Source organism: Rhinolophus sinicus, chromosome 3 (assembly GCF_057876585.1).
Source record: "Rhinolophus sinicus isolate RSI-liver-muscle chromosome 3, RSI-T2T, whole genome shotgun sequence".
Taxonomy (NCBI): Eukaryota; Metazoa; Chordata; class Mammalia; order Chiroptera; family Rhinolophidae; genus Rhinolophus; species Rhinolophus sinicus.
The window spans coordinates 149,108,166-149,126,652 of NC_142503.1; the positions used below are offsets into that span (position 1 = coordinate 149,108,166).

The 18,487-nt window shown below is 37.1% G+C and overlaps 1 protein-coding gene across 2 annotated transcripts in view; it reads right to left on the reverse strand.

The window, feature by feature from the left end:
* Nucleotides 1-18,487, reverse strand: part of NEDD4 (NEDD4 E3 ubiquitin protein ligase) — a 113,763-nt gene that overhangs the window by 75,190 nt on the left and 20,086 nt on the right. For both annotated transcript variants that reach the window (XM_074327712.2, XM_019732300.3), the window contains exons 3-4: nucleotides 12,534-12,612; nucleotides 12,401-12,439 (exon numbers count right to left, since the gene is read on the reverse strand). In XM_074327712.2, coding sequence (XP_074183813.1) covers nucleotides 12,401-12,439; nucleotides 12,534-12,612 — 118 coding nt within the window. The remainder of the gene's footprint in view (nucleotides 1-12,400; nucleotides 12,440-12,533; nucleotides 12,613-18,487) is intronic.

Consider the following 18,487-nt stretch of genomic DNA (forward strand, 5'->3'; position numbering starts at 1 on the left):
GACAGCCTCTTCGATAAATGGTGCTGGGAGAATTGGATAACCACGTGCAAAAGAATGAAACTGGACTGCTATTTGTCACCATGTACCAAAATTAATTCAAAATGGATCAAAGACTTAAACATAAGACCTGACACAATAAACTGCATAGAAGAAAACATAGGTACTAAACTTATGGACCTTCGGTTCAAAGAGCATTTTATGAATTTGACTCCAAAGGCAATGGAAGTAAAAGCTAAAATAAACGAATGGGACTATATGAAACTTAAAAGCTCTGCACAGCAAAAGAAACCATTGACAAAATAAAGAGGCAACCAACTGAATGGGAGAAGATTTTTGCAAACAGTGCCTCCGATAAGGGGCTAATATCCAAAATATACAAGGAACTCATGCAACTCAATAACAAAAAAACAAACAACCCAATTGAAAATGGGCAGAGGACCTGGAGAGACATTTCTCCAAAGAGGACATACAAATGGCAAATAGACATATGAAAAAATGCTCAACATCACTCATCATCAGAGGAATGCAAATAAAAACCACAATGAGATATCACCTCACCCCAGTCAGAATGGCTATCATCAACAAGACAAATAGTAACAAGTGTTGGAGAGGCTGTGGAGAAAAAGGAACCCTCATACACTGTTGGTGGGAATGCAGACTGGTGCAGCCGTTATGGAAGGCCGTGTGGAGGTTCCTCAAAAAATTATGAATAGAATTACCCTATGACTCAGCAATCCCTCTCCTGGGTATCTACCCAAAAAATCTGAAAACATTTATACATAAAGACACGTGTGCTCCAATGTTCATTGCAGCTTTGTTTACGGTGGCCAAGACATGGAAACAACCAAAATGTCCTTCGATAGATGAATGGATAAAGAAGTTGTGGTATATATACACAATGGAATATACTATTCGGCGGTAAGAAAAGATGATATAGGAATATTTGTGACAACATGGATGGATCTTGAAAGTGTAATGCTGAGCGAAATAAGTCAGACAGAAAAAGCAGAGAACCATGTGATTTCATTGATATGTGGTATATAAACCAAAAACAACAAAAGAACAAGACAAACAAATGAGAAACAAAAACTCATAGACACAGACAATAGTTTAGTGGTTACCAGAGGGTAAGGGGGTTGCGGGGTGAGAGATGAGGGTAAGGGGGATCAAATATATGGTGATGGAAGGAAAACTGACTCTGGGTGGTGAACACACAATGGGATTTATAGATGATGTAATACAGAATTGTACACCTGAAATCTATGTAATTTTACTAACAATTGTCACCCCAATAAATTTTAAAAATAAATTAAAAAAGAAACTGTAAAATGTTAAATGAATTAAATAAGCTTTTTTTTGGGGGGGTTAACAGTGTGTTTTTTCCAGGACCCATTAGCTCCAAGTCAAATCATTGTCCTTCAATCTAGTTGTGGAGGGCGCAGCTCAGCTCCAAGTCCAGTCTCCGTTTTTAATGTTAGTTCCAGGGGGTGCAGCCCACCATCCCATGTGGGAATTGAACCAGCAACCTTGTTGTTGAGAGCTCGCACTCCAACCAACTGAGCCATCCAGCCGCCCCTCTGAAAGCTCTGTGGCAGCTCATTGTCTTCAGCCTAGCTGTGGAGGGCGCAGCTCACTGGCATTGAACCAGCAACCCTGTTGTTAAGAGCTCCCGCTCTAACCAACTGAGCCATCCGGCCATCCTAGATAAGTAGTTTTATAAGCATAAAGCATTATATAAAGTGTCTTGGCATTTTTATTTACATGTTTTATGTCTTCCTACTTTGTTTCTCTGTACAGTTAATTATTTATAATCAACAAATATAAAAATAAATTATAGATACACAGCCATGGGGGGGCAAACAGTAAAAAAGATATATAGTGAATTATAAATCTCTTATCGTCGTCCCACTCTCAGAGAAAATATTGGAAGTAGTTTCTTAGGTCCATCCAGAAGTATTTTCTGCAAATACCAGCATATGAGTGGTCATGTGTTTTTCTTTTTTTACACAAAAAGATGTATCATATACACAATGTTCTCCACCTTTGTTCTTTGAATATAGTTTGAAACTAATGCTCTATCAATACATATACGTCTGTCTCTTTTTAAACAGCTGATGTGGATTTCATTGTACGGATGTGCCACCATGTACTTAGTGCTTTATTAATAATAGAGTGCCTCCTCTTCTTTCTAGCCAACCGAATTCTGATTTTATTCAAATACTGGATGACAATATGGGTCAGGGATAGACAGCCACTCCCCACCCCCAGGAGCTTAATCTTGATTGTTGTAAGTCTCCGGGTAATTCCATTCTCCTTTCCTATGACTGGGTTAAAAATATACACAGGACAATTCTGGTTCAAGAGATACTAATCAAAGTCTCCTGGAGGAAATTTTGGAAAAATTTTGAGGCACGTGAGGGAAAAGTCTCCCTTTTCTGCCTCTGGACATCATGTGAGGCTACGACATTTGTAATTGCTGCAAGCATTTTGTGACCATGGACAGAAAGCCGAGAGCCCCAGAGAACCTGGGTCAGACATGATTCTCTTCAGCTGCTGCAGTCACCAACCTTCCTCTATGTTTGCTTCTTGTGATTCAAGATAATAAGTGTGCTTATTGTTTAAGCCAGTATTAACTGTTGCTTCAAGTCAATTACTTGAAGCTGAAAACATCCCAAGTAATTTACCTCCTCAGAGGGCCCTTCCTCAATCCCCTAGATTTAGGGAATACCCTAAATTTCCCCCTGCTATTCACTCCCTAGCGCCTGGTTTTCCCTTTCATAATGCTCAGCACAGGTAATTATTTTGAGAAACGTGTTCATCCAGGTCCACAGCAGACAGTATGCTTCGTTGAGGGCGGGGACTGTGGCCATCTCATGAACCAGTATTAGCAAAGTGCCTGGGAAACAAACATAGAAAAATATCACACCAATTTTGTGTGAATGTGTGGAGGTGGAGGAGTATAAATATGTGGATATAATTACCAAAAGATCACACAATCAGTGATGGTTTTATTAAGATTAAATTATGGCTGAGTTCTATTTCTCTTTATAAAAATATCTATCATGTACAAGTGACATTGCTTCTGTCACATTATATATATATATATACACAAACATATACACATTATGTAAATATGAGTATGAATATTAAAGAATATTAAAGCACCACGGGAATATAGGGAATGGAGTGGGGCTGTCTTTTTCAGATGCTCATGCACTAAGCTTATGCCCAGAATACATATGTGTATGTTGCACCTAATATGACTTTTTTCCCCTCCTGCAACTTGCCTCCCTTGGTCTCTTCTGAGAAACTATAAGTGTAGATCTGACTATAATTTGCTTTTGAGCACTAACTTCAATTTGGAGTGTCCCCTGCTTGTTAACCTACCAATAACAGTTCTCCACAAAAACTTTCTCGGAACTTCATGTTTTCTCAAAGATATAAAGGCTCCCTTCAACTTCTGGCCACAATTTCCCCTTGGCTAAATGGCCAATAACCAAGTTTTTACTGTAGCATATTATCTCAATCACATTTTTATGTGAATATATTCAATAGAAAACACTTTGTGCAACGTATAAATAATGATATAAATGACAAAGAGGAAAGTAAGGGACCACATAATAATATCCGTTGTACAGAAAGTACTAAATCACCATGTGTTTTCAGTTCTTTATCTAGCTGTGATAAATTAGCATTCATCCACACAAATTTATCTAGTTATTCTTGCAATATATTTACAAATTTCTGATTGAACTAAATGTGCTGCCTGTGATCCCAGAATAAAGTATTACTGGCTAGAACATTTGGTAATAGTGAAATTATGGTAAAAGAAACAACGAGTAAAAAGCAGTAGAGTCCTGAGGCTGGTTTATCAGCTACAAATGTCCTTCTTTCTTATTTTTGTGGTAACATCTTTAATTCAAAAGTAGTACTGACTTGGGCAGCCGGATGGCTCAGTTGGTGAAAACGCAAGCTCTGAATAACAGGGTTGCTGGTTCGATTCCCACATGGGCCAGTGAGTTGTGCCCTCCACAACTAGATTGAAGACAATAAGCTGCTGCTGAGCTTCCGAAGGGTCAGCCAGATGGCTCAGTTGGTTAGAGCATAAACACTGAACAACAGGGATGCCGGTTCGATTTCCACATGGGCCAGTGAGCTGCACCCTCCACAACTAGACTGAAGACAACGAACTGCCACTGAGCTTCCGGACCGGCAGCCGGATGGCCCAGTTGATTAGAGCACAAGCTCTCAACAAGGTTGCCGATTCAATTCCTGCATGGGATGGTGGGCTGTGCCCCCTGCAACTAAAGACTGAAAAGAGCAAACTGGACTTGGAGCTGAGCTGCGCCCTCCACAACTAGATTGAAGGACAATGACTTGGAGCTCATGGGCCCTGGAGAAAGAAACTGTTCCCCAATATTCCCCAATAAAATTTATATTTAAAAAAATGGTAGTACTGACTTTCAAGCACCCTTCCTAATCGGAAATCAAGATCATCAAAAATAATAGGAAGATTTTTAGTTATAATTTTTAATTAAATTTTTTTTAAATTTTAATTACTCTAACCCATATTTCTTATTTCTATTCATACTGGTTTTGCTATATTTTGGGCCTTTAAAGAATTCTTCCATTTTAGCTAAGTTGTTAAAATTATTGCCACAAAGTTGTCCATAATGTTACCTTATTTATTTTTTTGTCTGTAGGATGTTCCTTTCATTCCTGATATTGGTCATTAGAGTTTTCTTTCCTTCTCTCTTACTTGGGCTAGCTATAGCAATATCAATTTTATTAATCTTTTCAAATAACACCTTTGGTTTCATTTACTTTCTCTACTTTTTAAACACTTTCCATTTCATTGATTTCCATTATTTCCTTCCCTTTACTTTTTTTCTTTTTTTGGCTTAAGATAGAAACTTAGATCATTGATTTAAACCTTTTTTCTTTTGTATATACTCGTAAGTATATGAAGTGTAAATTTTTCTCTAAGCACTGAATTAGCTCATCCCATATTTTGTATGTTATGCTTTATCAACTCGTTAAAATATTTTCTAATTTTTCTTTTTATGAGTTCCTTTTTGAGCCATGACTTATTTAAAATATGTTACTTAATTCCCAAATATTTGTAGCTTTCCAGATATATTTGAGTTGCTGAATTCTACTTTAAGTCTTTTGTAGTCAGAGAACATAGTCTGTTGAATCTCAACCCTTTTAAATATAGGCAGATTTGTTTTAGGGCCCAATATATGGTCTACCTTGGTGAATGTTCCATGAGCATATAAAAAGAATGCATATTTTTCAAATATTAGATGTAATGTTCTATACATGCCAAATAGATCAAGTTGACTAATAGTGTTTTTCAAATCTTTTATGTACTTATTTTTTTTTTTTTGTCTAGTTGTTCTATTAATTATAATAAAATCTTCAATATTCTGGATTGATTTATTTCGCTATTTAGTTCTGTCAATTTTTGCTTCATAATTTTGAAGCTCTTTTATTAGATGCATACAAATTTAGGATTGTATGTCTTTTTGATAAATAAGCTCTGCCCTTTTATTATCATGAAATGTCCCTCTTTATCTCCAGTAATATCCTTCATCCTAAAGTCTACTTGATCTAATGTTAATACAGCCTCATCAGGGTTTTGTTTGGGGCTTTTCTGCTTAGTGTTTGCATGGTATATCTTTTTCTCTACTTTTAAGCCGTCTGTGTATTTATACTCAAATTGTATCTCCTGTAAACAGTATATGGCTGAATCTTGCTCTTTTTTAATTATCGAGATGGTTGACTTTATGACTCTCATCTTTCTATTTCTTTTCTATTTGTCTTTATTCCTCTTTTCTCCCTTTTTGTTTTTTAAAAAAATTATTAATCAAGTATTTCTTGGTATTCCATTTCCTTTATTGAATTTTACTTAAAATTTTGTTTTAATTTCTTAAGGGCTGCTCTAAGGATTACAATGTGCATCCTTAAATATCACAATTGTAACAGCCAGAGTTGAGCCACTAGATCTCTTTCAAGAGAACCTGTATAGTTGATTGACAGTCCCCAGCTAACAGTGCACCTTTGAATCTACGCTTTGTGTTCTCCTTGCTTGCTCCCCAAAACTGGATACAATGAGGGTTCTAGAACCTGGCCATTCTTGCCCAACACAGAACTTCCCTAATATACAACCTTTGCTTGGAAACTCTCCATCAACCTGGATGAGACTTTCTCAAAATGGTGCTGCCATGTAAGGCTCTTTCTACCCAGTCCTTTTGCCCCTCTCCTTGCACAGGTGTTAGGCCTGCATTGTGATGAGAAGGCTCTCCCCATTTGTACATCCTCCATCTTTGACCTTCACAGGTGCTTCCCCAATAAACTTCCGGCATATCTCATCTCATCTTGGCATGTGTTTCTTAGAGGGCCCAGGCCAACGCAGATGGTATGAGTAGTGGGGCTTTAGGACCACCCCACATTCACCTGGCAGGCAAGGAGCTCCCCATCCTGATTTGAATGTGGGATACATAAAGTCCCCGGCATAAGGTGTCCCAATTCCTAAAGAGTTCTCCCGTGGTGTCCTGGAGAAATGTCATGGTGGAGGGGAACACCCTTGCCAGTGTGATGTGTAAGGCACTTGAAAGATAGGGGAAGAACAATGCCTCCAAAAACAACAATGGACTTGGCTAGTTATTACTATGCTGTATTAATGACTTACAGAGAGATAATGAGAAAATAAGGGCGATTAAACAGCTGGTTAAATATGAGAGACACAGGGCCTCGTTGGTAGCTTATAAAGAGGTCTGCATCTCTTGGAGTAGAAAAGACGACACAACTGGGGAGCAGGCTCAAAGTGGACAGAGTTGCAGAGCTCAGAAGCATTTAAATGCTCAGCCACCTCAGGTCTGTTACGTTCAAATCAGGGCCCTGCTGGGGCCCTCACGTGTGGGATAGGAGGATCTGGGTGGATGCTCCTGAGATTTTGATCGTGCAGGTCCCTGAACTCTCAAAACTTGCAGAGTAGCCCATCCCTCTGTAATAAGAGCTAGCTAGCTCTTCTTCCGTGCAGGAAGACACTGCAAAGGCTTCTCCCTGACAAGGAAAAGGGTTCTTTCCTCGGAAGGTTCTCTAACTTCTCCCCTGGCTACCAAGATAATAACCAGTGTTAACTTCCAGCATAACCCAGCTGGGCCTGATATAAGATGAAAGAGATTACATCTGGAAGCAGCTTCAAGAATTAAATAGCATGTACTGGTAGGAGCCAGAGAAATACCCCGGGGACTATGATGCTTGATCAAAGGAGCAGAAACATAAGACTCGATAAGCAAGATTTCACTGACTTGAGATTTAACATCCTGTCAAGGTCCCCATGAGATGAGGCAAATTTGCTGCTACAGTGGCCCCTAAAAGGCTGAAAAAATAATGAGCCAAGTGGAAATCCCTGAGTTGCCCTGGCAGATGGCAGGGGCAGGAGGAAAAAGGCCAATGAAAGTGGAGATGCTGGAATGAAAAATAAGTATACATCTATATTGCATGAAGCCAAAATACCTATCAGATTCTTGTCGCATGGCAGGGCCCGGAGGACACACAGTGACCTCAGTCATCAGGCATGTGCTGGTGAGAGGGGCAGCAGCATCACCAAGAAGTGTGGTGGTGGCTCTCTTCTGCGTGCTAGGACTGATGGCTGGAGCAGGGGTCACGCAGCTGGGCTCCTTAATAGGCTTGCAAGGGGATGATCCTCCCCTTTCCCAGTAATACAGGCTAGCTAGTGGCATTTCACTGCCAGAATCAAGGGGGCTACAATTATTGTAATGACTGGTCAGGTTGAAGGGGCAGTAAAGCAGACTTGACTTGACCTGCAGAGTGTAGAACATGGCACCCCTAGGGGCAAAACAGGCAGGTGGCCAACAAAGGTGCTGCTTACCATGTACAATCATGAGACGGCAACAATGGAGAAGCAGGTGGCTAAGGGCAGCTGAACCAATTGGAAAAAAAAAAATCACAACCTTTGTCCAGCTCCCCAACCTGAGCCAACTTTCTGATCCAAAGCCCACTGATGGAAGAAGTGACTAAGTCCTTAGAAGGAAGGATTCTGTATCACTGCAAGAAGTGTATGTTGTAATGACTCCTCCCTCCCTCCAAAAGAACTATGGCCATTTATGTGGGTGACTGTATACTGGAGGTAATGGATACTCAAACATATTGAGGACTATTGGAAACAGGGTCTGTGCTCATACCTAGAAACTCAAAGCATCATCTTGGCTTCCCTATTAGAGCACGGATTTACAGGGACCAGACAATAAATGGGGTCCTGGCTAATGTTCAATTTATACTGAGTCTACTGGTTCTGTGGATCCACCCAGTAGTCATTTCCCTGGTTTTCCAGTGTAAATTGGGATTGACACACTGGAAGCTGTATCTCCTCCCCACCACCACCACCACCACCACACTGACTCCTTGGCTTATGGGATAAGAGCTCACAGTGAGAAGGCCAAGTAGAAGACTATAACTGTCCTCCTTCTGGTCAAGATAGTAATCTAAAACAATATTGATTAGAAATGACAACAGCACAAGCAACAAAAGATAAAAACAGATACACTCAATATCATCAAAATTAAGACATTTTGTGCTTCAAACAACAACATTAATGTCAAAAGACAGCCCAGAGAAGGGGAGAAAATGTTTGCAAATCATGTGTCTCACAAGGAACTTGTAATCTAGAAATCTAAAGAACTATGACAACTCAATAACAAAAAACAAATAACCCAATTACAAAATGGGCAAAGGATTTGAACACACCTTTCTCTAAAGAAGATAAACAACTGGTCAATATGCTCATGAAAAGATGTTCAACATACTTACACATCAGGGAACTGCAAATCAAAACTATAATTAGTTATCAATTCGCACCCATTAGGAGGACTATAATGAAAACACAGATAATTGCAAGTATTGTTGAAGATGTAGAAAAATCAGAATCACATACACTGTTGGTGGGAATGTAAAAAGGTACAGCCACGTTGGAAAACAGTTTGGCAGCCCCTCATATGATCCAGCAATCCCACTTCTGGGTATATACCCCCTCAAATGAAAATCTATGTCCACACAAAAACTGGTACATAAATGTTCATAGCACCATTATTCATAATAGTTAAAAAGTGGAAAGAACCCAGATGGCCATCAACTGATGCATGGATCAATAAAGTGTGGTTATCCAAACAATGAAATATTATTTGGAAACAAAAGGAAATAAAGTACTGATATATGATCTAATGCAATTGAACCTTGAAAACATTATGCTAAGTGAAAAAAATGCAGACACAAAGACCACATATTGCATACCATTTGTATGAAATGTCTAAAATAGACAATTCTAAGAGACAGAAATTAGTTTGGTGGTTGCCTGGGGAGAGGGGCAGGTGTTAGGAGAAAAAGGGAAGTGACAGCTAGTGGGTATGGGTTTCTTTTTGGGGTGACGAAAATGTTCAAAAAATAATTTTGTGATGGGTTGCACAACTCTGTGAATATACTAAAGAACACAGAATTGTACACTTTGAGTGGGTGAATTATACGTTATGTGAATTATATCTCAATAAAGCTGTTTAAAATAAATATTGCAACCTCGTGGGAATGTCAGATATTAATACAACCACTAAAGACATAAAAGATACAAAGGTGGCTCCTATAATATGTTCATTTAATTCTTTAGTCTGGTCCCTACAGAAAGCAGATAGACCCTGGAGAATGACTATATATGCAAGCTCAACGTAATGGTCCCAATTGCCTGCTGGTTTCTGGACACAAGGAGTCCAGAGTACTCGGGTGGCAGCTGTAGATGGGTTTGATGGGACCTGTACTATGTGCCCTGGAAAGAGCATGGTCTCTTTGAGGACACAGACCTAGAATTCAGCAGAGCCCAGAGTTCCAGGGATGAGAAGCATGCCGTCCCCCACTGGGTTTTTGGGGATGATGGTAAGTAGGGCCACTCCTACTGCACTAGTTTGTTCCTGGGTCCATGTATACTTTCTGTTGTGAACACAGCCTCAAATTGAGGTCTCTGGTTTAATAAATAAATTGGCACCTTATCTTTGCACAGTATTGCGTCCATATTAGTGCTTGGCCATTATTTCTTCAAATATTTTTTCCCACCAATATCTTTATCCTCTTCTGAGACGTCAATGATGCAAATATTAGACTCTTTTAATATGGTTCACAGGTCCCTCAGGCTCTACTAATTTTCTTTCAATCCTTATTTTCTGTTCTTCAGATTAATTTCTATTGATTATCTTCAAGTTCACTATTCTTTTTACTGTTACTCCATTCTGTTATTGAACTCATACAGTGATTTTTAAATTTCAGATGTTGTATTCTTAAGTTGTAATATTTCTATTTCATTCTTTTTTATGGTTTCGATTTCTATGCTGAAACCGTCTGTCTTCCCATTCATTATAAGAGTGTTTATGTCATGGAGCATGGTTACAGTAGTTAAAAAGCTGCTTTACAAGGTTTTACTAATAATTCCAAAGACTGGGTCATCTTGGGACTGGAATTTATTGATTGTCTTTTATTTTACAGATTGGTCATATTTTCATAGTTTGTTGTATGTAAAATAATTTTGGATACATTTTGAATATTATGCTTTGAAACTGGATCCTGCTAAAATCCTTAATAGCTTTACAGTTGTTTATAGCATCCGGTTAAGTTCAATGCCCTATTACAGCATCATGGCTAAAATTTGAAGTGTCAATATTTTTCTTTTAAAGTCTTCAAAAAAATAAAAATAGCTGAATACCTCTTTAATGCGATAAAAAATGAAAAGCTATGTTTAATGGAGAAAAGCTGTATCTATTTTCCCATTAAAATTAGGAATAAGACAAATAAATATTCATCCCTGTAATGATTAAACATTATTTGAAATGTGCAAGGCAATGACATTAGAAAAGAGAAAAGAGTAGGAGGTACAAAAAAAACTTCAATATGTTGAAAACATATGCTTCTAAGAAAAACGCAATAAAATATGTAAAATAATAATAAAAGTGTTAATAAATAAAAAGCTCAACCACTTGGGAATTGTAAAACTCTCACCTAAGCAATAACTCGTGCCAAAGAAGCAATCAAAACCAGAGGTTATCAAGTCTGGAATTTACTCTAGCGAAAGTAAACCAGAAATTTAGCTTCATTTTTCTCCATATGATTATTCAGTCGACTCAATACCATTTCCTTAAGAATCCAAAATTTCCAACTGATTTAAAATGCTATTTTTATGCCATACTAAACACAGTGGGGGAGATCCTTCTCTAAACAAGAAAAACCAGAAGCATTCTAGTTGGTGCTGTTGGCTGGATCTTCAGTAACAGCTTCTCAGATATTCGCTTTTGCAATTTTTTTCCTTCTAAGTCATTTTATTAAAATAAAACAAAACAAAAAAACAACAAAATAAATTCCTTCAAAAGTGGAATACGGAAGAGTAGCTCCTGTTTTCCTGACTGAAATTAAGTGTGGCACCATAGAGGCTGGTGTTTCAGTAACAGGCAGCTATTAATATGTCAAATGCTGCTAAAAACACTAATAAGATGAGATTAGATGAACGTGGTACCATGGAGGTCACTGGTGACCTTAGCAAGAGCAATTTTGTTCGCATGATACAGGTGTGAGTTAGATTAGAGGGGGTTAAGGAATGTATCAGAGAAGCAGAAACAACGAGGACAGGCAACTCTTTCAAGAATGTTGGTTATTCAGGTGAGCAGAGAAATGAGTCAACAGCAAAAGGGGAATATGAGGTCAAGGAAGAACGTTTTAAGGATGGAATACAAATGGGAATACTGGTATATATCAGTATTACTGATATGTATCTCTACCACCGCTGGTAGGGTGTTGACTCTGGTCTCAGTAAGGACTCTAATAGCCACGAGATGTTCTCAGAATGAGGGGCCTGAAATAGCTGCTGATTGGAGTTTGCACTTCTGGTATAGTGAGACAGTGTGAGGAGGACAGTAGGAATGTGCACGAAGGGTGTCAAAGAAGAAATGTATCCACTTATTGGTAGGCCCATATCATCTCTTGCGTGGATTAGTCTAGTTAATAAATGACTGGGGAGACACAAATATTGCATCCTCTTTAAGGGAAAACACCAAAATCTGCTAAATTGGAATAAGACTACCATATAGTCTCCAAAACAAAATTAAATTAGAATAAGATAATTCCAGATTTAGAATCATATTTTACCTCTTCATTAACTTACATGTTTTTCATAGCAAGATAAATGGTTATCTTGGGGATATCTAGATTTAACTCTTTTTAAATTTTTTAAAATGTTGACAAATTCTTATAAGATACATTTTAGAATATTATAAGTGAGAACTTATCATTCTAACCTACTGAGAAAAAATTTTTGATGTTTTAATGAAATAAAATGCATACTTACCCTGAATAATATTTCTTCATTCCATTTTGGATTCAAAGTCTGAAAAACAATAAACATGGTATCACTAATTTTTAATATTTTGTCATATATAAACAGTATATTTAAAATTTTTTTGAATATTTCTAAGTCTAACCTTCTTAATGGTTTTCGTTTGCACACTTGTTAAAACTCCATTCATTGGGTCATATAACGTCACTCTCACATAAGGATCACTGTTAGAATTAAAAAAGAAAATTAATTGCTGCTTATTCCCAAAATCAGATTACTCAAAATATAAAAATCACAGAATTTTCCTCGTTAACAATTTCTACAATTATTTCCTACACTTAAAAGTAAGGGTTCCGGGCCGGCCCGATGGCTCAGGTGGTTAGAGCTTCATGCTCCTAACTCTGAAGGCGGCCGGTTCGATTCCCACATGGGCCAGTGGGCTCTCAACCACAAGGTTGCCAGTTCAACTCCTCGAGTCCCGCAAGGGATGGTGGGCTCCGCCCCTGCAACTAAGATTGAACACAGCACCTTGAGCTGAGCTGCCTCCCAGATAGCTCAGCTGGTTGGAGCACATCCTCTCAACCACAAGGTTGCCAGTTGGATTCCTTGACTCCCACAAGGGATGGTGAGCAGTGCCCCCTGCAACTAAGATTGAACAGGCACCTTGAGCTGAGCTGCCGCTGAGCTCCGGGGTGGCTCTGTTGGTTGGAGTGCGTCCTCTCAACCACAAAAGTTGCCAGTTCGACTCCCGCAAGGGATGGTGGGCTATGCCCCCTGCAACTAGAAATGGACCTGGAGCTGATCTGCACCCTCCACAACTAAGACTGAAAACACAACAACTTGAAGCTGAACGGCACCCTCCACAACTAAGATTGAAAGGACAACAACTTGACTTGGAAAAAAGGCCTGGAAGTACACACTGTTCCCCGATAAAGTCCTGTTCCCCTTCCCCAATTAAAAAAAAAAATTTTTTTAAAGTAAGAGTTCCTTAGGCAAGGGTAAGTAATTATAGTAATTTTTGTACCTTGTTAAAAAGCTCAAGTACCATGTTATTGAAATAGAAAAAGAACTAGAAAGAAAATCTTTTAGTCACATTTTAAATGATTTCCAACCTTTTTAGATTTTTAAAATTTTGTTTGATTTTTTAATATAGTCTTTCTTTTGGGTTAAGATGGTTAATTCAATGATTTTCAAGAACTAACTTTGCAAGACCTCAGTTTGTTCCCAGTTATTTCATGGGTATAAATGCTTTTCACATGAAATTTCACAAAATGCTTTCAGTTCAAAATAATTATCTGTCATAAAACGTCTTCTACAAAAAGACCTGGAGAAGAAAAGTCAAGATTTTTGCCCATTTTGAATTGGCCTTTTATTGTATTATTACTGAGTTGTAAGAGGTCTTTATATAAAGTGGATTAAAGGCCTTTGTCAGATACATGTTTTGAAAATATTTCCTCCCCATCTGTGGCTTGCCTTTTCCTTTTCTTAACTGTGTCTTTCAAACAACAGACGTTTTTAATTCTGATGTAGTCCAATTTAACATTTTTCTTTCTTTTCTAGTTCATACTTTTGGAGTCCTATTCAAGAATTCTTTATGTAACCCAGTAGAGCAAAGATTTTCTTCTATGCGTTCTTCTGGAAGTTTTACAATTTTTAGCTCTTACTAATTTTCTATATGATATGTGATAAGGAACGAGGTTCTTTTTGTTCCATACCACCAGTTCCAGTATCATGTACTGAAAAGATTATCCTTTCTCTCGAGTTACCTTAACGCTTTTTGTCAAAAACCAACAGACCATATATGTATGTATTGTGTGTGTGTGTGTGTGTGTGTGTGTGTGTGTGCGCCTGTATTTCTACACTTTATTCTATTCTATTGAACAATACCTTTATCTATTCTTACGCCAATGCCACTCTGTCTTGATTACTATAGCTGTGTAGTAAGTCTTGAAATTAGATAGCATAAGTTGTACAATTTTGTTCTTTGTTTTGGCTATTCCGTGTCCTTTCACTTTCTATAAGAATATTGAAATTTGCAAATATCTTCTCCCATTCGGTTGGTTGCCCCTTTATTTTATTGATGGTTTCTTTTGCTGTGCAGAAGCTTTTTAGTTTGACATAGTCCCATGTACTTTAGCTGTCCAAAATATATGAGGAACTCATAAAACTCAACAACAAAAACCAAACAATCCAACTAAAAAATGGGCAGAGGACCTGAAGAGACATTTCTCCAAAGAGGACAGAACAGACGGCCAATAGACATATGAAAAGATGCTCAATATCCCTAATCATCAGAGAAATGCAAATCAAAACCACAATGAGATATCACCTCACCCCAGTCAGAATGGCTATCATCAAGACAAATAATAACAAGTGTTGGAGAGGCTGTGGAGAAAAAGGAGCCCTCATACACTATTGGTGGGAATGCAGATTGGTGCAACCTCTATGGAAGGCAGTGTGGAGGTTCCTCAAAAAATTAAGAATACAATTACCATATGACCCAGAAATTCCTCTCCTGGGTATCTATCCAAAAAATCTGAAAACATTTATCTGTAAAGATATATGTGCTCCAATGTTCTTTGAAGCTTTATTTATGGTGGCCAAGACATGGAAACAACCAAAGTGTCCTTTGAAAATGATTGGATAAAGAAGTTGTGGTATATATACACAATGGAATACTACTCTGCCGTAAGAAAAGATGAAATAGTGCCATTTGTGACAACATGGATGGATCCTGAGATTATTATGCTAAGCGAAATAAGTCAGACAGAAAAAGTCAAGAACCATATGACCTCACTGATATGTGGGATATAAAACTGAAAGCAACAAAGGAACAAGACAAACAAATAAAGAAACAAAAACTCAAAGACACAGACAATAGTTTAGTGGTTACCAGAGAGTAAGGGGGGTAGAAAAGGGTAAAAGGGATCAAACACATGGTGATGGAAGGAGAACTGACTCTGGGTGGTGAGCACACAATGCGATATATAGATGATGTATTACAGAACTGTGCACTTGAAACCTATGTAATTTTATTAACCATTGTCACCCCAATAAATTTTAATTAAAAAAATATTGAAATTAGCTTATCAATTTTCTCCAAAAAAGCACACTGGATTTTGATTGGGATTGTGCCAAATCTAGTCAATTTGGAGAGAAATTACCACTCTAACAATATTGAATCTTCCAATCTATGAACATGGCATATTTATCCATTGACTTTGATCTTCAATTTCTCTCAGCAATGTTTTCTAGTTTTCAGTGTACACTTCTTGCAAATCTTTTGTTAAACATATTTCTAAGTTTTTTATTTTTATGCGATGGAGCTATGTTAATGGAGATTTTAAAAATTTATTTTCCAATTATTTATTGATAGGATATAAAAACATAACTGATTTTGGTACAATTACTTTGTATCTTGGGGCCTTGTATTTTATTAGTTCTAGCAGTTTTTTTGTAGATTCCTTAGGGTTTTCTATGTACATGACCATATCTGCAAATAAAGTTTTCTTCCTTTTCAGTCTGCATTACTTTTATTTCTTTTCCTTGCCATATTACATCACTTGGACATTCAGAGCAGTGCTGAATTGAATATGAGAGCAGACAACTTTGTCTTATTCCTGAGTTTAAGTAGAAAGCACTCAGACTGTCCCCACTGAGTATGATGTTAGCTATAGGTTTTTTCACAGATAATCTTAATCAGGTTTAGAACATTCCGAAATGAAGAGTTTCTATTATGAATGTGTGTTAAATTGTGTCAGATGTTTGTTCTGCTTTTATTAAAATGATCATGTCTTTTTCTTTTATTCTATTAATATAGTGATCTACATTGATTAATTTTTCAAATGTTAATCCAATCTTGCATTTTATTCCTATCTTGCTGCGAGTTTTTATCATAAACTGGTGTTTTGGATTTCATCAAATGCATTTTTTTCACCTACTGAAATGGTATTTTTTTTCTTCTGTACTATATTAAAATGATGAATTGATTTTTTAAAAAAAAATGTTGAACTTTGAATTCTTAGGAAAACTCCCACCTGGTCATATATTGTTATATATTGTTTTAAAAGGTTTTTCAAGTTTTCTATTTCTTCTGTGCTTCTTTTTGGTAATTTGTGTCTTTCAAGGATTTTTCTATTTCATTTAAGCTGTGCATGATTCTTTGTTAGTATGAAGTTGTGCACAACGATCTCTTTTCGTCTTTTTCATTTCCATAGTATCTATAGCAATGCCCTGCTTTCATTCCCACTATGGTCATTTGTTTCTCTCTTTTGTTCTTGGTAAGTCTAGCTAGAAGTTTAAAATTTTTATTGATCCCTCCAAAGAACAAGCTATTGATTTCAATGATGTTTATTTATTACTTTCTATTTTCTAGTTCACTAATTTCTGCCTTTATCTTTCTTATTTTCTTCCATCTACTTACTTTGGAATTAATATGCTTTTCTTTTTCTAATTTGTTAAGATCAGAATTCAAATCATTCAGACCTTTCTCCTTTTCTAAGTTAAACATTTTAAAACCCTAAATTTCCCTCCAAATATTACGTAAGTTGCACCCTACAAATTTTGATATTACAGTATTTTCATTTTCCTTCTGTTCAACGTATTTTCTAATTTCTCTTGTGATTTCATCTTGAGCCTATAGATTATTCAGAAGTGTATTGTTTTATTTCCAAATATTTGGGTTTTTCTAGATATCTTAATGTTATTGGTTTCTAACTTTATTCCATTGTTATCAGAGAACAGCCTGTATATAATTTCAATCTTTTCAAAATTCCTGAGACTTGTTCTATGGCTCTACGTATGGTTTATGTTGGTGAATGTATGATGTGCACTTGAAAAGAAGGTGAATTTTGCAGTTGTTTGAGTTATTGTTTTATGGCCCAACATATTATGGCAGACAGACTCTAGGGTAGCTCCTATCATCCCCACCTCCTAATGTTCATGCCCTTTGTGTTACGCAACTCTTAAATGTGGGAAGGACCTATGAATTCTAACCAATACATTATGACAAAAGTGACAAATGTATGCGATTGCATTACATACGAGTAAGATTGTAACCCATCTTTCTAGGAGACTCTCTCCTTTGATAGCTCTGAAGAACCAGGCTGCTAGCTTGTGAGCTGCGATATGAAGAAGGCCATGTGGCAAGGAACTTAGGGTGGCTCTGACTGACAGCCAGCAAGAAACTGAAACTCTCGGTCTGGCAGCCCCCAAGGAACTGAATGCTGTCAACAACCACAACCACATGAGTTTGGAAGTGGATCCTTCCCCAAACAAGTCTCAGATGAGGCCATAGCCCTGGCCAATACCTCGATTGAAACTTTGTGAGACATGGAAACAGAGGACCTACCTAAACCATACAGGGCCTTCAGACCCATAAAAATATGAGATAATAAATGTGCATTCTTTTAAGCTGCTAAGTTTGTGGTCATAATTTTGCAGCAATAGGTAAATAATACATGTATGGGTTATGCTGGTGAATATACCACGTGCACTTGAAAAGAATGTGTATTTTGCAGTTGTTAGAAATAGTGTTCTTCAGGTCAAAGCTGTTCATAATAGTGTTCAAATTCATGTTTTTGTTGATTTTTTTAAAATCTAGTTATTCCACCAATTTCTGAGAGAGGTGTTAATGTCTCCAACTATGATTGTGGAATTTTTTTAATTGTCCCTTTAATTTTGTCCAGTTTTTTTTTTCCCCCATGTATTTTCAAGTTCTGTTAACAGGCACAGACAAATTTATGTTTGTTATATCTTCCTGATGAATTTATTTTATTGTTACAAAATGTCTGTAAATAATTCTTTGTGTTGAAATCTATTTTATCAGATATTAATGTATTCACTTCAATCTTTTTAAGCTTACTGTCAGCATGGCACATTTCTTTGCATCTATTTTATTTCAACTTACCTATAACTTCATATTTTAAGTGCATCTTTTATAGACAGCATGTAACTGGGTCTTGTTTTACAATTCATTCTAACCACCTCTGCATTATCTTTACCTTAGTCCATTAATGTTTAATATAACATTAGGTCTACCTAATTATTACATTAGGTCTACCAATTTATTATTTGTTTTCTCTTTTTCCCCTTCCTCCC